At 59.6% G+C, this 24,515-nt stretch overlaps 1 protein-coding gene across 1 annotated transcript; it reads left to right on the forward strand.

Annotated features, from left to right (window-relative positions):
- Positions 1–6,535: 6,535 nt before the first annotated feature.
- Positions 6,536–16,228, forward strand: TUBB3 (tubulin beta 3 class III). Its single transcript, XM_005308189.4, has 4 exons — positions 6,536–6,728; positions 12,178–12,286; positions 13,170–13,280; positions 14,814–16,228. Exons 1-4 carry the CDS (start codon positions 6,672–6,674, stop codon positions 15,887–15,889), a joined length of 1,353 nt encoding a protein of 450 aa, XP_005308246.1. The 5' UTR covers positions 6,536–6,671; the 3' UTR covers positions 15,890–16,228.
- The last annotated feature ends 8,287 nt before the right edge of the window (positions 16,229–24,515 follow it).

The raw sequence follows: 24,515 nt of genomic DNA on the forward strand, positions 1-24,515 counted from the left end.
AGGCTGTATTTCTCCAGATTGTTTATGAGAAGGTCATGGAGCCAGTAACAAAAGCCTCACTGAAGTCGAGGTATCACATCTTACTTCTCCCCCACCGTGACCCCATCCACAAGGCTTGTTAAAAGAAGGATGTTAGGTTGGTTTGACACGATTTGTTCTTGACAAATCCATGCTGGCTCTTACTTATTCCCTTATTTTTCTTTCAGGTGTTTACAAACAGATTGTTTGATTATTTGCTCCATCATGTTTCCAGGCACCGAAGTTAAGCTGCCTGGTCTGTAATTCCCTTTTTAAGGCTAGGGCCTGTATTTGCCCTTTCCCATCCTTTGGGCTCTATCTTGTTCTCCAGGAGTTCCCAAGGCACGTGGGAGCCTGACTGAGTGTCTGGCACTGCCTGACGACAGGGATGGGGGCCCCCATGGACTATGGTGCTTAGCCCCCGGGGCTGCTGGAGAGACAATCCCCATGCTTCTCCCTGGGCCTGCTGGGGGCAGAGGCAGGCTGCAGTGCCTGGCGCCAGGAGCTGTCACCCCCTTACTCCCTCACCGATGGAAATGGTCCCCACCCCAGTCAGCCAGGTCTCCTGAGGCCTGAGCAAACCTCGGGCTTCAGTGCTGATCCCAGCACCAGGGAGGCAAGGGGCTGCCCCCCTTGACACTGTCGTCCGCCCCGATGAGGGAGGCAGGGTCACGGGGTAACGGAGACACAGCGTGGGGCAGTGACTCGCCAGAGGCTACACTGTGGGTCAGCAACAGAGCTGAGCCTAGAGCCTGGGAGTCCTGGCTGCCACGCCAGGGCCCCATTCAGGACCAACCGTGGAGCTAGCCCCGGGCAGGACCAGCCCCATGCAGCCCTGGCAGGAGCCCTTCTCCTGCCCATGGGCAGGACTGGGAAGCAAGTGGGGACAGCCCTGCTGTGCCCTCCCATCTGCCAGGGGTGGGAGGAATGGCTCACCCTGCCACGTGTCCTCAGCCCTTGGTGCCCCACGGTGCGACATCCTCAGCCCGCCTGCTCTGAGGGATGGGCACTGCCCCGGGCACGGCGTCCTGGAGAGAGCAGGGGCAGGGCCTGGGGAGGGAGCCAGGTCATTGCCCTGAGGAACAGCACGCTGGGCCTCCCCTGCACTCCGGACAGGCCCAGGGACTGGCAACAGGGACGGGAAAAGCCCAGAATGTCAGGCAGCAAAGCACATACCACAGACACCCCCATGCCAGCGCCCCTCCCTCTCACACCCACCACAGACACCCCCACGCCAGTGCCCCTCCCCCCCCACGCCCACCACACACACCCCGGGCCAGCACCCCTCCCCCCCACCACACACACATCTAGGCCAGCGCCCCTCCCCCCTACACCCACCACACACACACACACACACACACGGGCCAGCGCCCCTCCCCCCCACGCCCACTACACACACCCCACGCCAGCGCCCCTCCCCCCCATGCCCACCACACACCCCCACACGCCAGCGCCCCTCCCCCCACGCCCACCACAAACACACACACGCCAGTGCCCCTCCCCCTCACACCCACCATAGACACCCCCTATGCCACCATCCCTTGCCCTTACACCCACCATAGACATCCCCCCACACCAGCACCCATCCCCCTCATGCCCACCATAGACAACCCCATGCCAGAGTCCATCCCCCTCAGGCCAGTGCCCCTCCCCCCACATCCTCCATAGACACCCCCCCATGCTAGTGCCCATCCCCCACAGCCCCCCTCTGATGACACTCTCAGACCCATGCCCCTGGGACACACGATGGACACACCACACCATACACCCTGCAGAGGTAGAGCCTCCCCCCAGCATGGCCAGTACTGGATCCCTCTTCCCGCACAGCCATGCCCCCCATGCACCGGCTGGGGGGCTGTGCTGGGACGCCCTGTGCCCTCTGCTGCCTGGAGACTGCAAAGGCCTATGTGCTGCACTCCCCATCCGGGGCCATGCCAGCCCTGCTAGTGCCCTCGCACACGGGCACACGCCTTGCAGCTATGCACACGTGTGCTGCCCCCGTGGCGCAGGCAACTGTGTCGCCATCTGCAGGCATCTTGCTCCAAACCCTCACGTGGTCCCCCAGGCCAAACCCCCCAGCGTGGCCAGCAAGCACTGAGGCCTGGGTGCCTCTGGGCAGCCAGGGGCACTGGACTGGGACTAGGAGCAGGGGAAGGGCCCGTCTTTAGAGCCATTGGTTTGTGGGGTGCTGAGCCCTGGTGCTATATGGGGCGCCCTAGGGGCGGCCCAGCTTAGGGGGCCAGGCTCTGGGGCAGCTCAGTGCAAGGCGAGGGCTAGCAAGCAGCACACGGGGAGCACGTTGGCATCTGCCACCACCCACCAGCGGAGGGCCCAGGAGGCCGAGAGTGTTGATAGAGCCCACAGACTCCTCTGCACCGGGGGCCTAGAGCTGGGCGGGGGGAGGGGGTGCTGCTGAATGCCCTGACTCAGCATTTGCCCTCACCAGCCCTCCCCGGCAGGGCCCTGTGGGAGGCAGTGGCAGGGCTGGGGGCTGGGGCATTCGGGAATTCGGACCAGTGCATTGACTCCTGTGGCTGTTATTCCCTGTGAGCACAGCTGGCCCTGGGCTACCCCCCTTCCTGGGCAGAGCCCTGGGCTGCACTGGGGCTCCTGCCTCCCACCACGCCACGGCTGGGCAAGGGCGGCTGGGCAAGGGCGGCTGGGCGGCGTTCTTAGCAGAGGTGTTAAATGGGACCTGCACAGGAGCTGGTCAGCTGGAGCTTGGCCTTCTGCCTTCTTGGCTTTGCCTGCAGGGCTCCCTGGAAAGGGGGGGCTGTTTGCTCCTTTGGGGCCCCCGGGTTTCAGGCCCATCTGCCTTGTGGCAGGTTTCCAGGTGTGGGGAAGCACCGAAAGCAGCAGGGACGCGCTGTGAGGAATGTACAAAAGCACCATCCAGCAGGTGGCTCTCTGCATCCTTTGGTGCCATAACGCCTTTGGAGTCTGGCCCAGGGGGTGCCCTGGAGAGCCCCAGCCCTACCCCGAAAGCAAACGCCCGTCCAAGAGGTGGCACGTTCGGCGTGTAGCCAAATCCAGCTCGGGATGAGCTCAGCATGCGGTCACTGGGCACGGGCACTGGCCCTGGAGGGTCGAGGGGCGTTCACTGAGCAAGGGCCCTGCACTGTCTGCACCTGGCAAGGGTGAGGCTGGGCCCGGGTGCCTCACATGGTGCAGGGCTTGGAGGTCAGCGTTTCCAGCCCCAGGGGGCTGTTCAAGGTGTGGGGTTTGCAATGGGGCAGTTTGCTGTGAGGGTTTCTTGCAACATCCCAGCAATGAACTGTCCTCCAGCTCACCTCCCTCCCTGCCATCTCCTGCCAGTGTCCCATGGGGGGACCCTGCCTTGCCAGCTCCAGCGTGCCCCAAAAGGCAAGTACCTGACCCTGGGGAAGGACTGGGGAATCCAGGACCCAGGGGTGAGGGCAGGGAAGGGCCCCCCACCCCATTGCCCCTGCCAGCATCAGAGCATCTCTCCAGCAGCTCCCACCTCTGGTGGCACCACCAGTAACCACTAGTGCCTTGCCCCATGGGATGGGCATCGCTCCCCGGGGGAGGTCTGGGCAGTGCCCTGCAGTGCAGTGTGAGGGAACTCTCCTTGCCAGTGAGTTGGCATTTTCCCTCTGTCGGTGGTTTGTTAATGGAATTACAGTTCTTAGCGTTGTACTTGCTGCATCTCTGAACCCCCTCCCCGTGCTCCCAGCTGCATCCCCACCCCCACCCCCAGCCTGGGACAGGCAAGTCCCAAGTGCCCCTTTCCAGTGACTCTAGGCCAAGCTGTGTCGCAGGGATGTAGGCTCAGGGGGTCTGATTCTGCTCCGCCTCCCTGGTGTGAATGGGACTCGCTGGGTCACTGGCACGACCCAGGAGCAATGCCGCTGCCAGTCCAGGGGGCCGAATTGCTACGTGGTGCCCAAGGGAAGGTCGGACGGGCCCCAGCCTGCCCCGAGGCAGACGGGTTGAGTCTGCACAGACACAATGAAGCAGGCAATGCCTAGGGCAACCGGCATCATGGAGCCAGCAGTGGGGGATGGGCCACAGCACTTTCTCCCCCACACCCTGGCTGCCCCGGGGAACCCCCCCACTACAATAGCACCCCCAGGGTTTGCGCGGCCGGTGGTGGGGCAGGCTCAGAAAAGCATCTCTCCCTGAAGGCTGCGCCCAGCCTGGCTGCCCCGGGGAACCCCCCCACTACAATAGCACCCCCAGGGTTTGCGGGGCCGGTGGTGGGGCAGGCTGAGAAAAGCATCTCTCCCTGAAGGCTGCGCCCAGCCTGGCTGCCCCGGGGAACCCCCCCACTACAATAGCACCCCCAGGGTTTGCGGGGCCGGTGGTGGGGCAGGCTGAGAAAAGCATCTCTCCCTGAAGGCTGCGCCCAGCCTGGCTGCTCCCGCTGGAGGGCGGTGGGCTGAACAAAGGGAGGTGACTAGCAGGCCTGGCCTGCAGCGCTGCTCCCCTCCCACCACGGCTCCGATGGGGTTTTTGTTCTTTCATTCTAGCCGCAGCAGGTCCTCCCACATGTCCTCCTCGAGCCGGGGCTGGCAATTCCCCCGCCTCCAGCGTCCCCAGCAAGGGCTCGTTTTCCGCTGTGCCAATATCCTGCTCAGATCTCCCCCTGCCCTGCACCCGGTGGCCAGTGGAGCCAGTAAAGCGGCCGTCCCAATCTCTCGGCATGTTAACCTGGGCAGGGGCTCGGCCGTGCTTTACGGCCCATGCAAAAGGGCTATAAAGCACCTGTCCGCCCCCCCCCGCCCCCCCGCCAGGGAATATCCCCACAGAGGGGTCCTTGCCAGCAGGCACAGTGACAGAGCCCCCCCCCCCCACACACACACACAGGATCACCCGGTGCAGGGCCAAGCAAGGCAAAAGAGACGTGGCGAGGCCTGGCTAGCTAAGGGACTATGCAAGGTGCAAGGCAGGAGCCAGCGAGGCCAGGGGCAGGGAGGAACTCACCTCGGCCCTGCACCCACCACTACCAAGTGGCTGCAAAAGGGGCCATGAAGCCCCCTCCCTGAAATACCCCCAGCACAGGGGCCTCTGGGGCAGGCACAGAGCCAGTTATAGCAGCTCTGGGCTTCCCCCGTCAGAGCCCGGAGACAAGGGAGCAGGGCCGGAGTGTTCCAAGGTGGGGCAGGAGGGGAGATGGGCAAGGTCAGGCTGTGTCCTGGCTATTCCCAGCTGCCCCCGCAGCCCGAGCAGAAGAGAGGGCAGCCCTCCAGGCTCCACGCACCAACACTGAGGGTTGGATCGCCAGGAGACACAGGCATCGCCTCTGTCCCTGCATGGTGGGTTGTGACCCAAAGGAACCGTGCCCCCAAAAGTGGGTGGAGCTGAGTCCCAGAGCCTGTGCTCCCCACCTGCCCCAGAGCGGGTGCCTCTGAGGCTGGAGCGCGGTGCCCCTCCCATGTGGCGGGTGCTGCTGGCGGACTCCCAGGGGGAGATGAATAAGAGGGGCCATGACTCAATGACCCGGAATAATGGCTGGGATAGAGACAGCGGCTGGGCAGGAACAGGGGCCATGCACGGAACGGGAAACGAGCCAGCTGAAAATCAGGATGGCAGGAAATCCTCATTCACACAATGGACAATTAACCTGTGGAACTCCTGGCCACTAGGGCTCCTGGAGAGCCAGGGCTTATTATGCTTCAGAACAGAACCAGGTATCAGAGTGTGGCTAGAAACCCAGCAGAACACACCTAGAGCTCGGGAAGGAGCCGCCCTCTCCTGGTTCGGTGCAGGATGGGCTGGGCAGGGCACGGCCAGGATCCGCACGCCGCCTTCTGCAGCACGGGGACTGGCACTGACAGGCCGTTTGCCTCCATACCCTGCTCACTCTGCCTGCGGGCTGCGCCCCCCTGTCGCTGTCTGTCTAGGCTGTGAACTCACAGGGACTGGCTGCTCCAGTGTCTGTCCAGCCCCTGGTACAACAGGGTCCCCATCTCGGTGGGTCCTTGGGCACCTCCACAATAACCCTGATTAACTCTAACACCCCCCTCTTGGGCTGCTCCTGCTTTCATTGGTTGTACAAGGGCAGCAGCTGAGACCAGAGCCCCCCGCGCCAGGCCCTGCATAGACTGGCCTTGCTTCAGAGCGCTCAGAAGGGGAAGGGCCCAGACAGGCGGGGAAGGAAGGATGGAGACACTGGGGGGCACTATCTGGACTGGCCAGCAGCACCCCACATGCACCCAGCGCTGAGCCCCTCCCCGGGGCCCCCTCGGTGACTAGGGCAGGTCACCCAGAGAGACTGGGGCAGGGCCAGGACTCAAACCCTGCCCAGCCGGATCCTAGCCCAGTGCCGGAACCACCGCAGCACTGACCCCCGCCTCGCCCCCCAGCGCGGGTCTCAGGCCAAGGGACTCTGCCCCTCCCCCCGCTGTATGTGGGGGTCCCCGGCTGCTCTCCGGGGCGCGGCAGCTGTTGCATTGTGGCGGCGCCGGGCGGGGGATGCGCTGGTGCTGATGCTGCAGGGATGTTGCAGCATTTGTAGCGGCGCCTGCTGATTGGTGGGCCGGCCGGGTGACGTCAGCGGCCGGCCCGGTGCAGCGGCAGGCGCCTATAAAAGGCTCCGGCAGGCGCCCGGCCGCTTTCCGCAGCCCCCAGCCCGCTCCGCTCCTGCGCCCGCGAGCCGCCTGCACCAGCCACAGCCGCCGCCCCGGGCCAGCATGAGGGAGATCGTGCACATCCAGGCGGGCCAGTGCGGCAACCAGATCGGAGCCAAGGTACCGGCCCGGGGGCGCCTGGCGGGGTCCCGGGCTGCGGCTCTGCCGGGGGGGCCGGGACGTGCCCGCATCGCCAGCCCCAGCCCGGCGTAGAGGGGGCGGGGGCCGAGCCGCGGCCGGCGTGGAGGGGGTGGGCGGTGCCTGCCCCGCCCTGGGGCAGGGGCGGGCGGGCGGCTCGGGGCGCTCGGCGCGGCAGCTGGGAGCGACCGAGCCACGCCCCGGCACTGCGGAGCTGGGAACAAAGGGATGAGCTCAGTGCTGCGCCACCGGGGCCGGGCGCTTGGGGCTGTGCCCGGTACGGCACCGGCTGCCTTCGCTGGGATCCGCTGGCCGGGGGCTTCTCGGGGGCTGGCTGGGCGCAGCCCTGGGCCTGGGGGATGCTGTGGCGCAGGGCGACTGGCTGCTCCAGCATCTTCTCTGTGCGCTCCCCATCCCCCCCGCAGTGCTGGGTGGGGGCGGCAGGGTGGCCGCTCAGGGCAGCACAGTGCCTGGGGGGAGCTGGCCCAGGTGTTCTGGGGGGCGGGTCACCCGCTGCAGATGGCACAGGCTGGGTGGGTGGCACAGACATGTGACACTGCTCCCTGCACAAGCCCCTGCCAGCCCAGCCCCCATCTGTGTGAGGGGCTGAGCCCCGTGCGCATCCTGAGTGCCAGGGCTCTGACGGGCAGAGCGGGCCTCGCAGCCCCCTAACTGCGGGGCTATGGGCCTGACCTCTGCCCGGCCTGCCTGCGGGGTGACTGGCGTAAGCATGGCAGCTCCTGCCAGGAGCATCAGGAAAGGCAAAGGAGGTGGGGCCCTTTGTTGAGCAGCCTTCATCTGATGCCTCTTAGGAGGAAAAACTGGAAATGAAGGAAGCCCCGAGATGGTGCCCTGCCCGCCCACAGACGGATGCTGCCAAGCCTGACTGTCTCCAGCCGTGGTTTAACCTGCCCAGCCACCGGCAGGGCTGCTGGTGTGACTGGCTTTGTTCTGATGCAGGCTGTGAGAGCTAGTGGCTAGAACCGAGGTCTGGGAGCCAAGTGTCGGCTGTGACCTTGCGGGAGCCGCACCCTGCCATGGGCCTCGGGCAAACCCTTTGACCTCTGCAGTAGAAAGCAGGGCCTGGCTGAAAGGGAGCTGCTCTAGGGAAGTCGGGCGCCCGGGGCTGCCACGCCCCTTTGCCCCGACTCTCCTCCATGGCTGGAGCCCTGGAGATCTCGCCAGAACCATCAGAGCCCGGGGCTGGGTCCTGCTGCGTAAGGAGCCGTCTGGGGGAGACGCTGCAGCCTGGGCTTTCTCCAGCTCTGGAGACATGGCGACCAAGCAACCTTGGTTCGGGGGCAGGACAATAGCACTGAGCCGCCCTGCTCTGCTCCCCCCGCCCCCCCACATGTCAAATGTAACCAGGGGCCTCCTCCCGAGTCGCAGCAGCTCAGAGCCTCGGTCCCTCTTTGTCAGGGGCGTCTTGTGGGAGCTGGAACCGATTTCTCCTGTTAGATTAGCACCATCCTGTGTATGAAATGCAGCAATAATAGGGGGAATTTGTCAGCCCTCTTCCTGCAGCCAAGGGGGGAATGGCTAGTAGGTAAACAGGCTACAGCTCTGGGATGTGGGAAGGTCTTTGTTACAGGCAGACACTGAAATACATGAATGGGTGGGAGAGGGGAGGGGCTCTGCTCGCTAACCCAGCTTGGCAATTCCATGGCAATTGCATGTGTAAAAGACTTTGTTGGGCGCTTCTGCTCCAGACACCTGCTGCGGTGACTTAGTGTGCGACAGCTAATCATCAATCAGGCCTCCGGGGGACATCTGTGCCTGCTCTGAATATAGAACAAGGCAAGTCTGCCAGGAGACGAGGCTGCTTCCTGCCCTGTCCCAGGAGGGCTGAGGCGAGGAGGCTGAAATCAAATCAGTGCTGGGGAGTCCGTGTGCAGCTGCGGCTGAGTGCGCCCGGTCAGGAGGAAGGGGGGATGCCTTGTCATTATCCTGGTCACCAGGGGCCGGGAGAACACCTGCCACTAATCGGCCAAGGGGCTGGAGGAGGGGGAGCGGCCAGTTACCAAGCGGAATAATCAGCCCTGGAAGGTTGCCAATGCCCATTTCCAGCAGGGCTTCTGGCAGAAACCTCGGCAGCCCGTTTCCCCATGTGTGTTGGGGGTCAGCCCCCCTCTGCACTGGAAGGGAAAAGGCTCCAGGGCGGCTGAGCTTGGGGCTCGTCCCCAGGACTGGTCTCCCCTGGCTGGGACGTGGCAGCAGGACAGAGCCCTAGATTCCCCCAGAAGGGATGAGAGGAGGGGGAAGGGGGACTGCCCGTGGAGCGGTGCCTGGGTGCACTCTGCCACCCACTGGGATCGAAGTGGTTAATTTCCAGTCCCAGGCTCTGGCTGACCTGGGGCCGGATGGGGCAGCAAGTACCCTTGCTTACGCAATCCTTACCTTGCTGCTCCAGAGCGCATCTCGCACTCAGCACTTCAGCTGTGTCATTCCCCCAGCGCTCACTGTTTGGGGAACCTCAATATTTGCTACCTGAAGAGACTCATGTATATGTTAATCAGCATGAATAATTCATAGGGAATTCATGAGCCCTGTGAGTGACATGTCTGATCAATGCGGGATGCAGCTCCTCGGAGCACTGCCTGTCTGGCGTGATGAGCTGGAGCCATGTGGGAGTCCTGGGGGGGTGATCACTGCACTGTCCACGCCCTGGAGGTTCAGGTGGGCTCAGATCTGTGTGGTCCCTTAACAAAGGGTCACTGGGGAGAGGAGATGAGCTCAGCTCTGCAGTGAGCAGCTGACCGGAGCAGCCCCACTGCAGGTAGACATTGCTGTGTATTTTAAGATCACCCTGACCTTGCAATCCGTTCCAATTTGTCCTCTTACAGCCATGGCGGCTGCTGTAAATTAGAGCTCAGTTTAGTAGCGCTGGCCCAGAACGCGCAGCATTGTCAGATGTGGGACGCTTCCCCGACACTCCCCCAGACACAGCATCCAGTCTAAAGCACAGGGCTGGCTCCAGGTTTTTTGCTGCCCCAAGTGCAAAACAAGGAATGCTGCCCCTTGAAAAGCGCGGCCCCAAGCACATGCTTGGGACGCTGGTGCCTAGAGCCGGCCCTGCTAAAGCATGTTCCCCAAGTGAGCTTTAGCTCTAGCCCGGGCATTTGGCAATGGATGTCGCCCCCCCCCCCCCCCCCCCCCGCAGCTCCACATGAACAGTGCACCCCCGGGAGAGGAAGTGTCTCTTCCAGTGGGAGAGGAATGACTCGGAGATCCATGCAAGGCCTTGGGGGTGAGGTGCTCGGTGCAGAGGCTGCATGGTGCTGTTGCGTTCAGGAGGCTTGTCTTGGCCAGGCTTTCTCCAGGGAGGGGGCTCTGCGCAGCTGGCAGGTTTTGTCTGTGACCGGTTTGACCCCTGCGAGGGCCCAGTGGCAGCTAGCCGCCTGCCCACCTCCTGCGGCACCTCGCTCCCTGCAGTCCTGGGCCCTTGCGAAGACCTGGCAAAGCCCAGGGAGCTCAGGAGAGCAGCAGATTCAAATGTTTCCTCTGGCTTCAGGCCCCTTGAAGCCAAAGCCCCCTTCCCAGGGCACCACTCGCCCTCCTGCCCGTCCTCCGTGGCTGTCGCTGCCGCCGGTTATGAAACCCGGGAGAACAAAGGCGAGTGACTCAGCTAGTCTGGAGGTAACTGGAGGTCAGGTGCCGCTGCAGCACCATGGCTAGCTCCCGTCTGGCGCAGAGCCAGGCCATGCCGCAGTGTAGACATGACTGGCTGCCGGCAGACCTCGGCCCCGGTAGGCTGACGGGGAGCCCGGCTGAGCGTGGGGAGTTCCCTGCGCTGCTGAAAGGACCCGGGAGCCCAGCCCTGTGAGCTCAGCTGTTTGTCATGCGTGTTGCTTAACCATTGAACCTCCGGGAAAATCTCCAGCCGCCGTGGGACTGCCGCAGTGCCTGTGCAGGATCCCAGCTCCCGCCCCAGGGGTCTCCCCTTGCGCGCCGGCCACCGGGCAGCTGCACCGTGTTCCCGTTCCACGAAGGGCTCCCGGCTAGCGGGAGGCTTGAATACCAGCATCTTAGCAGCCGACTTCGGCCCCAGCGGGACTCCCCTGGTCTCTCCACCTGAGGAGCTCTGAGCCTGTGCAAGTGAAGAATTGGGCCTGAGTTTCATTTACATCAGGGCCCCTTTAACCCCCCCCCCCCCCAGCATACGGGCAGTGGCTAGAGCACTGGACTGTTATTCCGGAGACCTGGGTTCTAGGCCCAGCTCTGAGTGGCCTCAGGCAAGTCACTTCCCTGCCCTGTGCCTCAGTTTCCCCACCTGTGAATGGGACTCTGGCTGTAAAGCTTTGAGATCTACTGATGCAACGCGCCGTGTTAGCCAATGACAAAGGAGAGCCCAGAGCACAGACAATCTTGTTGGATCCTGGTAGATTCTTACCCATTTGGTGTTGGGAGCCTCAGTGGGGAACAAACATTTCATAACGGACTCTTCGGTCTGGCAGAGGGGTCGAATGCCGTCCCGTGGCTGGAAGGTGAAGCTAGACACATTCAGCCTGAAAAGAAGGTGTAAACGTTTAACTGAGCATGTCTAACCACTGGCACAACTTACCAAGGGCCATGCTGGATTCTCCATCGCTGACCACTTGTACAGCAGGGTGGGATGTTTTCCTAAGCTCTGCCCTAGGGGTTACTAGGGGACAGGTCTCTGGCCTGTGCTGTGCAGAAGGTCAGACTGGATGATCAGAGGGCCCGTCTGGCCTTGGAATCTGGGATTGGGATAACTGAGAATTCAGGCCTTGGTCTCCAAAGCTACCCTTGTCCCTGAGCTGTGACTTGCTTCTGGCCATGGTTGGTCCCATCTGCTGGCTCACTGTGGAGCTCACCGGTGGCACCTAATCAATGTCTCTGGGTCGGTCACCTAGTGCTGCAGGCAGCTCTGACCCGCCGTTGTCAGAGGAGGCTTGGTAGATGGTGAGTGCAGAGCCCTGCTCTGCCTGACCATGCCCCTCGACTCCTTATCCCTTCCCGTGGCTAGTACTTAGCCAGCCTTAGCTCTCTGCCTCCAGGTGGAGGGGCCAGGGGATTGAATTGCCAGAGACCCCTTCTATCAGACTAGCCAGAGGGGTCTCCTGGCAGCAAGGCATCGGGCTGTGGAACAGTCTCCCCAAGGGGCGTGGTTGGAGTGTCTAGGGCTAGACCGCATGCTAGGAACCATGCTACTGTAACCAGAGCTACTGTAGGGACCAGCCCTGCATTAAGGTGTAGGGGGGCAGGGTCCACTTCAGAACCGGATTCTGGTCCTGCTCCCGGGTGCCAGGATTCACTGCACACAGGCCAAGCTGAAATCTTTGGCTGGCTGTTGGAGTGGAGCGGTTTGGCTTTGTGTTCTCTGGCACGCCTCCTAGCTCAATGCGGGGCCTGTCCCTGCCCGGGTGCCCACAGCTACACCCCTCCTGAATGTCCCCTGCTCTTTCTGCAGTTCTGGGAGGTGATCAGCGACGAGCACGGGATAGACCCCAGTGGGAACTACGTGGGAGACTCTGACCTACAGCTGGAGCGGATCAGTGTCTACTACAATGAGGCTTCCTGTAAGTCCGGAGCTGGCTGCTGCACTCCTCCCGGGCCAGGCTGATTGGAGCAGTATGTGATGTGTCACGGGGTTTCCTCTCTGGCCCTTAACAGTGCTGCCCGGGGATGCATGTACTTACCCTGAGCTTCCTCTCCCGCTGTGCTCAGGTGGGGAGCTGTTCTGGGATGCCTGGCCGGGCCCTTCCATGGCCGCCTGCTCCCCAAGGTGTGGGAACGCGGCGGGTGGCATGTCCAGCACCCAGGGAGCACTGGGAGCCTTGCATCTCTCCTGGAGTGTGCCCTGCTGGCTTGCAGGATTGTTCTGGGAATAGTTCCCTCTCCTCATCCCAGCTGGAGGAGGTTAAGGTGATGCCGGGTGGTTACTGTGGTGCAGAGCCGGCTGCTGGGGTCAACAGGAGGGCAAAGCAGGCCCCTGACTCGTCTGTCTGGAATGGGCATTGGCATGGGGGTGGGGCCAAGTGAAATTCAGTTGGTGGTTTGCTTGTTGCTGCGAGTGCCCCACCTGGCCAGAGGGGATATGACCGCTGCCTGTGCTCCTTCTTCCCTTTGTGGCAGCTCATCGGAAGGGAGGAGATGCCTTCAGGGGTGCAGTGGTGTAGTACTGGGGAAGTTCCCAACCCTGCCCCAGTGCACTGCGAGTTCTCCGCTTGTCCCCAAATCCAAACGGCCCTGTGCCGAAGCTCCAGCCCGCGGAACGTAACGAGCTGGGCCCAGGTTTAATGGGGACTGGAGCACCACTGACTAGAGGGTGCTGCCAATGCCCGGGGCAGAGGTTGGAGTCTCAGCAGACGAGCTGGTTCTTCTGGACGCTAAGGCCAAGCAGTGGAAGCTGGTCCCATGGCGCCTTGCCAGTTAAGAGGGAACATGTGGTCTCTTTTCCAGCTCACAAGTACGTACCCCGTGCGATCCTGGTGGACCTGGAGCCTGGCACCATGGACAGCGTTCGATCGGGGGCATTTGGACATCTCTTCAGACCTGACAACTTCATCTTTGGTACGTCCCAGTCCCCTGCTGCTGCTCTAACCCTGTCCTACCCTGTGTGGTGCTCCTCTTGGCCACTAGCTGGTCCATCCTAGCTGCTCCCCAGAGCTCCCTCACCCTGCTCCCCACGACACAGCTGCCTGCTGTCACCTCTCGTTGGGCCATATCGCTGCCTCCCTGCTAGTCCAGTAGTGCCTACGGGCCACTTAGCGTGAGGTGCTGCACAGAGTGGAGATGGTCCCAGCCCAGGAGAGTTTAGTCTCTGTAGAGCAGCCAGACCCAGGGTGGGGGAAGGGGACTAGCACAGCCAGTGACCAGTGATGGGGCCAATGGCCTGTTAGAACCACCTTGCTTGGAGGGAGGTGAGTTTAGCTTGGGGGGGGGATAGTGAAGGAAGAGAGGACGTGGGGGGGAATTGGGTGAGTGGGACGGGGTGATGAGGGTAGGGAGCGGGGTGTAGCTGAGATGAAGGGGCTGAGGCTGGAGCAAACAGCTGATCAGCCCAGGGCAGAAAGTCTAGCCAAACCTGTGGGAAGGTCACTGAACAGGGACGCTGAGCCCTGCGCTGATTTTCCTCCCTATGACGCTGAAGGCAGGGGAAAGTAGGAAAATGCTGCTTGTTCTCTGCTCTCCCAGGGCCTGTCTAAGCGAGAAGTGCTACGTCGGCTCCGTGCTGACGGGAGAGCACGCTCCTGCCGGCAGAATTACTCCACCTGTGCAAGGGGCTGCGTGGGCGGGAGAGCGTCTCTCGCCCCCATAGCACCTGTGTGGACCGTGCTTAGGTCTCTGTAACTTGCGTCGCTTGGAGGGGGTGGCTCGAGCGACCTAAGTTATAGTGACATAAGCAGTAGTGGAGATCTGCCCAGAGGAGCATGTGATCAAGTGCTGGGAGGAAGAGCTCAGCTGCAAACCACAATTCTGCAGGGCCCTCGATGCCTACACAGGAACTTAGCCCCATCTCTCCCATTGCCCAGGAAACACGTGCAGAGCATCTCCGAATTCACTACAACCATCCCTGCCGCTCCCCGTCCCGTACCCCACCCCTGCCCTTCGGGGCTCTACCCTTAGGCAAGACTGAATTTTGTTTCTTTTCTGTTCTGAGATCTCAGGCATTCAGCGGTTGGCTCCCCAGTGCCTGCCCTGCTACACAACTAGCCTGTAACCCGTTCCCTGGGGCTGCCTAGTTCAGCTGTGGGGAAAGCAGAGAGGTCAGGGCAGCCTCATGCCATAGGCGTCACCGCAGGGGGCTGAGCCCCTCTGCCTTCCAGGGCCTCCAGACTTGCACATGGCTGCTCTGTGGTAGGTGGTGCCAGCCTGAGAGGGTTGATCCAAGCAGCTCCCACGCTTTCTTCTCATGCAACATCTAGCCTCTCCTAGCCCAGCTCTGCAGTACAGCAGCCCTCCCTGGCACATAGTGTCTGTTAAACCCAGTGCTGGGCACGCCCAGGAGAGACCGAATTCCTGCAGCAAAAGGCTCTGGTCACTGGTCACACCTGACTCCCTACTGATGGAAGCGAGGAGATCCACTGTGTCTTCTCCCCACAGGTCAGAGCGGTGCTGGCAACAACTGGGCAAAGGGGCACTACACAGAGGGTGCTGAGCTGGTGGACTCTGTCCTGGATGTGGTGAGGAAGGAGTGTGAGAACTGTGACTGTCTGCAGGGCTTTCAGCTCACCCACTCCCTGGGCGGTGGCACTGGTTCGGGCATGGGTACCCTCCTCATCAGCAAGGTCCGTGAAGAGTACCCCGACCGGATCATGAACACTTTCAGTGTGGTGCCTTCCCCCAAGGTGTCCGACACGGTGGTGGAGCCCTACAATGCTACCTTATCCATCCACCAGCTGGTTGAGAACACGGATGAGACCTACTGCATCGACAACGAGGCCCTGTATGACATCTGCTTCAGAACCCTTAAACTGGCCACACCCACCTACGGTGACCTCAACCACCTGGTCTCCGCCACCATGAGCGGCGTCACCACCTCCCTGAGATTCCCTGGCCAGCTTAACGCTGACCTGAGGAAGCTGGCAGTCAACATGGTGCCCTTTCCTCGCCTTCACTTCTTCATGCCAGGCTTTGCCCCCCTCACAGCCCGTGGCAGCCAGCAGTACCGAGCCCTAACCGTCCCCGAGCTCACCCAACAGATGTTTGATGCCAAGAACATGATGGCCGCCTGTGACCCACGGCATGGACGCTACCTGACAGTGGCCACAGTCTTCAGAGGCCGCATGTCCATGAAGGAGGTGGATGAGCAGATGCTCGCCATCCAGAGCAAGAACAGCAGCTACTTCGTAGAGTGGATCCCCAACAACGTCAAGGTGGCAGTCTGCGACATCCCACCCCGGGGGCTGAAGATGTCTTCCACTTTCATTGGGAACAGCACGGCCATCCAGGAGCTCTTCAAGCGCATCTCAGAGCAGTTCACCGCCATGTTCCGACGCAAAGCCTTCTTGCACTGGTACACGGGCGAGGGCATGGACGAGATGGAGTTCACAGAGGCAGAGAGCAACATGAATGACCTGGTGTCAGAGTACCAGCAGTACCAGGATGCCACAGCTGAAGAGGAAGGGGAGATGTATGAAGACGACGAGGAGGAATCTGAGGCCCAGGGTGCCAAGTGAAGCCTCTAGAGTTGGCCTGTGTCAAGTTTCTTACCATGAAGGTCAAGCTTCTACAGCACCCTACTGTCCAGCGTAGTCCTCCATCTTCGCTACCTGTTAGCTGAGTACTAGACAACTGCTATTTAGTTGCTTCTGATTAAGGGTTCCAAATTTTAAATCCTTCCGTATTTACTAACCATCTCCCCTCCCCATCCTTGAGTTAGCGCAGCTGTAGCCCGTCCTCATGACTCTGATCATGTCGATGACCCTGATGTTTGATTTTCTTTTTCTTTTTTTTTTACTGGTTTGTGTCGATTTTTATTTTTTTGGAATACGTAATAAATGTATTGCTGTCCAGTACATCCTATGCGAGACATTCCTTGTTCCAGCCCCAGGACTTGGCGATGGGGCATCAGACAGGTGGGTTTGGTGGGGAGCAGGGCAATGCCGCTGGTCAGTTGAGAGCGGAGTGGGGGTGCTGTCCTTCTCCACGCCCCAGGCAGCACATCCATTTGATTTCCGGCGGGGGGGCTAAAGCGAAGGGTTTGGGAGGAGCCTAATGAGTCGTGGGAGTTGGGAGGGGGCCTTAAGCTGCTTTGCAATGCCAGCCTGAATCCCTATGGGAGGAGCCTCCGGAGCAGGCAGGCCCTTCTGTGCCACCCCAGACATCTCTTCCTAGAACTGTCCACAAGGGTCATGCACAGGACAGCTTGTTTTGTGCCTGCTGAGGACTCCCCGCCAGTTTAGTCTGCTCCTCCGTGGAGTAGAACTGGGCGAAGGTGACGCTCCCCCTCAGGCCGTGACAGAAATTCCGGGCCTGGGGTGGGGCAGAGCCCGGTGTGGAAGTGACTAATCCATCACTTCCAGGACGGCCTGTGGGGCCCTGCAAAGCACAGGCCCAGAGCGGCCTTGCGCACCTAGGAGCCCTGCAGCCCACCAAGGCAATTCCACACCCCTGCCCCATTGGCAGGCCTGCACCCCTCCCCCCCCAAACATCCCTGCAACTGAGTTGCTGGAGTTAGCAGGGGCGACTGTCTGCTTGTAAGACTCATTTATCCTCCGTCCTGACACCCCCGAGCCCTACCCTGGGTCTGAGTTGGCAGAGGGGCCAAAGGACAAATGTGGGAGCAAAGGCTTGCAGAATCCTCCGGAGAGGCTTTTCTGGCAGGAGTTCAGTTCCCTGCCCCAGGCTAGCCCAGCCGTGGGGGCTTTGCAGCAGGCTGGGCCAACTCCGCAGCCGGGGGTAAAGCAGACAGCAGAGGCTCTTCCAGACGCAGCCTGGGCTGACTGTCCCCCACATACACTGCACTTCGCCCCTACACTATGGGTGTGCGGTTTGATAACTGCTCTGCAGAAGGGGAGGCAGGTGCTGGAGGTGGCAGGGTGACAGGGGACCTGTGGCCTTAGGGTGATCAGACAGCCAGTGTGAAAAATCAGGACAGAGGGTGGGGAGTAATAGACTATATAAGAGAGCCCCAAGTATTGGGACTGTCCCTGTAAAATTGGGACATCTGGTCACCCTATGTGGCATGCTGGCAGGCTGTCTGGAATTGTGCTCATCCCACATGTGGGCTGGGGAAATTCAGAAGTGGAATAACTAATGGGTAGTTCCCATCTCAGCGATTGTTTCAGGCTCTGCAGACTCGACGCGGCCCATCCTGCGCCTCCATTCCTGGCCCAAAGGCGCTTGGGTGCTGGAGCGTGTTCCGGTCAGTGCCATGGCTGGATTTTTGCAGCACGTTCCATGGCTGAGGAAGGGTGGAACAGCCCTGTCAAAGCCCTAGAATTCAGCCCAACGCACCCGAGCTGGTCCTGCCCTGGGGGTAGGATAGAACCACCCTGTTGGGGGGAACCTCCAGACTGGCTTGGGTTGGAAGCGGTGGCTGATGCCTAAGCCCTGAGCTTCATTGCAAGGGGTCTGTTGGCACAGTTGCCACTATCTCTCCAGCTTTCCCTTTACACCATGGATGACTGTGCAAGTCTGTGCACCCCACGGCAGGCCCAGGGCTGCAGGGGCCTTCCTCGGTTCAAGCTTCCTACTCTACCCCTCAGCCGACGTGGTTCTACCCTAGGAGGCCACTGTCAAGTCTCGGGTCCAAACGCTAGCAGGGACGATACTCCAGCTGCCAGCAGGCCGGTACCTGGCTGAGACACGACTGGGGTGGAGAGCACGGCAGAATCTTGGCTTAGCCGTGCTCTGTAAAGGGGGGGTGGGGAGGGGGGGTTGCTGGTGGTCAGAGGGATGAGGCTGGTCTGGGGAAAGCTGAAGAGCAGTTGGTGTCTGGGGCAAGAGGCAGGGGCCACGTCAGCCTCCTGCCTGTAGCTCTCCCCTCCCACGCTGACCTAGGCAGGAGCCAGCCCTGTCCTGCAGGCCTTGCCCTGGATTCTCTGGGCTCTTCCTGGAGGGAAGCGGCCGATGGCTCTTACTTCCTGGGCTGGCTTAGGGAGCGAGTGCCCATCTGCAGCAGGGCATGCCCTGGGGAGACTGGCACTGCTGCCTCGGGCTTGGGTGAGTCTCCAGCTAAGTACCATGTGCATTTTATCAGCTGGCTTGCAGTGCCCTGTCCCCTCTTTCCAATGGAGTGCAGTATTAACCCTCTGCTCTCCAGTGCTACGGCCTGCAGCCCTCGCTCCCGGGCGGGGCTGGAACAGGACAGCTCTGTGGTCCGTCCCCTCAGGCTCTCTTCCAGCTGCTAGCCCATTCCTCCTGCCATCATCTAGCTCACAAGTATCCCCCTCCTTCCCTCTGGTCCTCTCTCGGCCTTGGATAGAGGAGGGAAAGCGAGTTACCACCTTCTAACACACCTGTTTAAACTCCACTTTCTGCCACTCCTAGTGCAGGCTGGGGGCAGCCCCTTTCAAAACCTGCCAGCTGGTTGGGATGGATCCCAGCTCCCGAGCAGGGAATGGGGGGTGGAAGATGCTGCTGCACCAGGGTTTTTAAACATATTAGCTAATTGGTTTGCAAAGAGCATCTCTCCATCCTGCCTTGAGCTGCTCCTACTGCATTGTGCAAACGCCCGTGCTGCCCAGGAGGTGCTGGGGGTGTTCTCCATGCTGGAGGAGGGTGTATAGGTAAAGCAGGGGCTGGGCACCGTGTGAGCTGTCTGCATGCAGGAATCTAGTTAGCCCTGTTCAGGGGCAGATCCCTGACTTGGGCACTGGGACAGCTGCAGAAGTGGTTGGGAAGAGGCCTCCCCACTCAGCTCACGAGTGTGGGACTAAACACGCCGTACTGCCTGTTTCCCGTTGAGTGCTGGCCAGGAGCTGGCTTTGTTCCCTGACCCTGCCCTGTCTGTCCCCAGGTGGGGATGCATCCCCTTCTGCTGCCAGACCAGGCCAGGCCAGCATAGCTGCTTCCTTGGGGGAGCTCCCGGGGAACACAATCCTCGTACCTGCTGTGGGGCAGCCATGGAGCAGTGGAGCCCTTTCCCCTGTCGGAGGAACCTGTCTCCGCCCTGGCGCTCAGGCAGGATGCAGCGGAGGGGGAGGGTGTGCGGTGCTGGCAGAGGGAGGTGCCAGACCTGCTTTGCCTGGGCGTTAAAGGATTAGTAACCGCCGAGGAGGGCAGAGAAACAGCTGCCTTTAGTCATCATCTTTGTGGCACAGGCGCTGCCTTCCCCAGCGTAGCCCCCGGTGTCACTCCGTGCGTGGCGCTGGTGGGCACACGCGGTGCTGAGCACCATGTAACGCCTGGCCCTGGTAGTGCCCAGCTGGAGACAGAGCTCACCTTGCTGGCCAGGGACTGGAGGAGCTCTGGGCCCACAGTGGCAGGAGGGGGCAGGGCACAGGTAGAAGGGGAGGGGGCCCCCCACTTGCTCTAGTCCAGGGCCCCACAAAACCTTAATCTGCCTCTGTCCCGGACAGAGGCAGTGTCGGGGATAGCGCACAGGTGGGCCATGGTACCCGTGTGTGTGCACAGTCAGGAACTGGTGCTAGCTCACAGGCACCTGCCTCATGTGAAAGTCTGACCCTAAACGCCCCGGACCCTCCTGGACGAGAAATTGCTGCTACGCTCAACGCCCTTCACCGCGGGCCCCAGAAAACACTGCTGACGGTGGGCCCCCACCGAGAACAGCAAGCGCTCCCTAGTCTTAAAAGGGCTACAGGAGCTCAGCGGGAACAGCCCTTTAATACAGGCCCCCCAGACCCCTTTACCATTGGGATCGGGCACCCCGGGCCCTCAGCTGGGATCAGTGCTCCACAGACACCGGGTGAGAGCCTGTCCCTTCCCCCGAGACGAGGTTACATCTGTTGTAAGACAGACACAGGGTTGCAACAAACAGGAAGGGGAAGGGCAGTGGGGAGAGGCTCTTTGGGGACCCAGCCTAGCTGGGCACCTGGTTTTCAGGCTGAGTCAAAATGGTTCTAATGACACACGCAAACATGAGGGTTGAACGCTCCCCAGAGCTCTCCGGGCTGGCCCTGGCACGTGGCCACGTGCTGCAGACGGTGCAATGGCAGCAGATCTCGAGGAAGGTTTGACAGAGGAGAAGGGAGAGGCTTTGGGGAGAGCATTCGGTGGACAAGGAGCAGCGGGCAGAAAGTGCCAGGGGCTGGCAGAAGCAGCCGAATGAGTGACAGAGGCTGGCACCACGGGTGTGGGAGAGGGATGCCAGGGGAGGATACCAGAGCAGGTGGGAAGGGAAGTGCCTTAAAGGAAAGGCCAAGAAATCTGGGTTATTTAATGCACTGGGGACAAGCGAGCCAGTGGGTGGAGCTGGGAGGTGTGTGTATGAGCGAGAGATGGTCAAAGCAGCGGGCCAGGAACGTGAGCCAGGCGTGGCCCTGAGGCTGTCAGGCACTTCAGAAGAATATTCATTAGCGTTGCGTTTCTCTAGGGCCGCTTCGCTGTTGAACTCAAAGCGTTTTACAGACCCGAAGTCAAGCCCACAACGCTCCCCTCGGCAGTATCGCCAGCCCTGCTTTACCGCTGTGCCGGGATTTTCCCAAGGCTGCCCAGTGAGTCAGTGCCAGAGCCTTGGAGAGAACCCAAATCTCCCCGTTCTGGGGCTTAACCATTAGCCTCTGATTCCTGTCATCCGGCTGCCCTGGAGAGATGGGGCTGAGTGGGGCGACCGGACGAAGAGAAGCCTAAAGCTTGTCTGCCCGAGTGGCCTCTTCTTCTCCAGAAATCTCTATGCCCCCAAGCCTTCAGGAGCCCACTTTGCCAGCTGAAGCCGGACCGGGAACTGGCACGGGGTGAAGGAGGAGCCAAGCCTGTTGTGTCTGTGTGCCTGGGCCAGGGCAAACAGGACCAAAGGAGACGTGGCCATGCCTGGCAGGAAGCCGAGGAGTGTGATTACCTGGGGTTACTGCTACAAACCCACAGACTTTTCCTTTGCTGCCAGGCTGCTCTCTATGGGACCTCTGGATTTCATGGGAGCAGTGGGGCCAGAGCTCAGAGCTTTACTCCTCCAAAGCACAACCCTAGGCTATTTGCATTAGAGGAGAATCTTCATGTGCTGTTAACGTATCTGGCCTAGGACACACACTTGAGCAGTTCTGATAATAATCAGTAGAGGGCAGCACTGCAATACACATGACCCACCTAATTGCAGCTGCAGCTGAGTGCAACCCAGTTAGACCCATGAATTTATGGGGCCTGAACTATCCCCAAACAGATGAGCAGTACGAATTGGGAAGAGCCCAGCCTGCATTTAGAAGGTCACAGCCACTCTCCCCCTCTGAACACACGGTCCTGCTGGTGAGACGAAGGAGTAGGCCAGGTCCTGAAAGGGCTAGGGGGACGGAGGAGCAGTGGAGAGAGAGATTGATGGGGAAAGGAGGGAGAGAGAACACAGAAGGGAAAAGGCAAGTCAGAAAAGAAAGAATCCCCCAAAGGAGAACTGGGGAGAGTGCTGGAAAGCAGCGCTAGGGATACTCAAGCGCTGGAACAGACTGGAGGAGAGGTGCCTGGGCAGAGACGGAGCGGCGGAAGAGAAAAGGGGGTGGAGGAAGGAACTGTGGGGCTAGATTGTCCAGTGCTCAGCACCTGACATGTCCAGCTGCTCTGCTGAGCCGTTCTGCTATTCCAGCCCTATGTCCTGACCCCCAGGCTGCAGGTCTCCAGAGCAGCCCGTGGGATGGGCTAGGAATTGACCCTCTGCGGGGCATCATGGTGGCTTCTAGCTACAGCACCAAAGCCCGCGGCCCACCCACCACATGGAGAGGCAGGAGATGCTGCCCCTGGGCCCGATCCCTCGCCAGGCTGGAGGGAGACAGCTCAGAGAGCGGAATCTGCCAGCTGGTACCGGCTCTACCAGGGGACTCAGGGCCTGATGCTGCTGGGCCATGGAGGGGCTCTCTGAGGACAGGGCAGGCTGCCAGGGCGCAGGAGAGGCTGGAGGGTCTGGACTCAGCTCCCCTGGAGGGGGGGGGGGGCGCTGGGCAGGTGCACAGCAAGGCCGGGAGCCCTGGGTACCTCGTGCGCTGGGCCTGGCAGTCCTGCAGCTGTCCCCGCCCAGCCCAGCCAGAGGTGCTGGAACGAGGGGGCTGCCCTGCCGCACCCCCCGGCCTGAAGGGGTTTCCATCCTATGCAGGGGTAGTTAGTTCAGTGGCTCTCGGCCAGTGGTTTCCCCAGGAATTGAAATTAGGGGGGGGGTGTTCGAATTTACAGGGGGGGTGTCAGGGCCGATGAGATATATAAAAGAGATATGAATAAAGTAAATGTTTTGTTAGGATAATGCAAATTTAACACAAGGATAATGTAAGTTACACCAAAACACATAACAGGTCTAGATTTCTAAAAAATATATAATTAAAACAAATGTGTTTAATTTAAATTGACTTTTGAAAAGTAAGCCCTCATGGGATAAGAGGGAAGTCCTCTCATGGATCAGTAACTGGTTAAAAGATGGGAAACAAAGGGTAGGAATCAATTATCAGTTTTCAGAATGGAGAGAGGTAAATAGTGGTGTCCCCCAGGGGACGGTACTGGGACCATTACTGTTCAACATACTCATAAATGATCTGGAAAAAGGGGTAAACAGAGAGGTGGCAAAATTTGCAGATGATACAAAACTACTGAAGATAGTTAAGTCCCAGGCAGACTGTGAAGAGTTACAAAGGGATCTCACAAAACTGGGTGACTGGCAGGACCAGCTCACGTGCCCGACGTGCCGCCCCTTCCCCTTGGCTGCCCTAAGCACCTGCTTGCTGGGCTGGTGCCTGGAGCCGGCCCTGGTGCCTGGGCAACAAAATGGCAGATGAAATTCAATGTTGATAAATGCAAAGTAATGCACATAGGAAAACAATCTCAACTCTACATACAAAATGAAGGAGTCTGAATTAGCTGTTAACACTCAAGAAAGAGATCTTGGAGTCATTGTGGATAGTTCTCTGAAAACATCCACTCAATGTGCAGTGGCATCAAAAAAGCAAACAATGTTGGGAATCATTAAGAAAGGGATACATAAGACAAAAAATATCATATTGCCTCTATATAAATCCATGATATGCCCACATCTTGAATACTGTGTGCAGATCTGGTCACCCCATCTCAAAAAAGATATATTGGAAATGGAAGAGGTACAGAGATGGGCAACTAAAATGATTAGGGGTATGAAACAGGAGGAGAAATTAAAATGACTGGGAATTTTCAGCTTAGAAAAGAGACGACTAAGGGGGGATATGATAGAGGTCTACAAAATCTTGACTGGTGTGAAGAAAATGAATAAGGAAATATTATTTAATCCTTCACATAACACAAGAACTAGCCGTCACCCAATGAAATTAATAGGCAGCAGGTTTTAAAAAAACAAAAGGAAGTACTTCTTCACACAACATAAAGTCAACCCGTGGAACTGTTTGTCAGGGGATGCTGTGAAGACCAAAACTATAACAGGATTAAAAAAAGAACTAGATAAATTCCTGGAGAATAGGTCCATCAGTGGCTATTAGCCAGGATGGGGAGGGATGCAACACCATGCTCTGAGTGTCCCTAGCCTGTTTGCCAGAAGCTGGGAATGGGCAACAGGGGATGGATCACTTATAGATTCATAGATTCATAGATTCTAGGACTGGAAGGGACCTCGAGAGGTCATCGAGTCCAGTCCCCTGCCCGCATGGCAGGACCAAATACTGTCTAGACCATCCCTGATAGACATTTATCTAACCTACTCTTAAATCTCTCCAGAGATGGAGATTCCACAACCTACCTAGGCAATTTATTCCAGTGTTTAACCACCCTGACAGGAACTTTCCTAATGTCCAACCTAAACCTCCCTTGCTGCAGTTTAAACCCATTGCTTCTTGTTCTATCCTTAGAGGCTAAGGTGAACAAGTTTTCTCCCTCCTCCCTATGACACCCTTTTAAATACCTGAAAACTGTTAGCATGTCCCCTCTCAGTCTTCTCTTTTCCAAACTAAACAAACCCAATTCTTTCAGCCTTCCTTCATAGGTCATGTTCTCAAGACCTTTAATCATTCTTGTTGCTCTTCTCTGGACCCTTTCCAATTTCTCCACATCTTTTTTGAAATGCGGTGCCCAGAACTGGACACAATACTCCAGCTGAGGCCTAACCAGAGCAGAATAGAGCGGAAGAATGACTTCTCGTGTCTTGCTCACAACACACCTGTTAATACATCCCAGAATCATGTTTGCTTTTTTTGCAACAGCATCACACTGTTGACTCATATTTAGCTT

The sequence above is a fragment of the Chrysemys picta genome, chromosome 14, assembly GCF_011386835.1.
Source record: "Chrysemys picta bellii isolate R12L10 chromosome 14, ASM1138683v2, whole genome shotgun sequence".
Classification (NCBI taxonomy): domain Eukaryota; kingdom Metazoa; phylum Chordata; order Testudines; family Emydidae; genus Chrysemys; species Chrysemys picta.

What these genes read in the sequence shown, in the direction of transcription:
- TUBB3 (XM_005308189.4), top strand. Translation starts at nt 6,672, where the DNA reads ATGAGGGAGATCGTGCACATCCAGGCGGGCCAGTGCGGCAACCAGATC. An exon ending in GCAACCAGATCGGAGCCAAG is followed by an intron (nt 6,729 to 12,177) that starts GTACCGGCCCGG and finishes CTCTTTCTGCAG; the next exon opens with TTCTGGGAGGTGATCAGCGA. An exon ending in CTACTACAATGAGGCTTCCT is followed by an intron (nt 12,287 to 13,169) that starts GTAAGTCCGGAG and finishes TCTCTTTTCCAG; the next exon opens with CTCACAAGTACGTACCCCGT.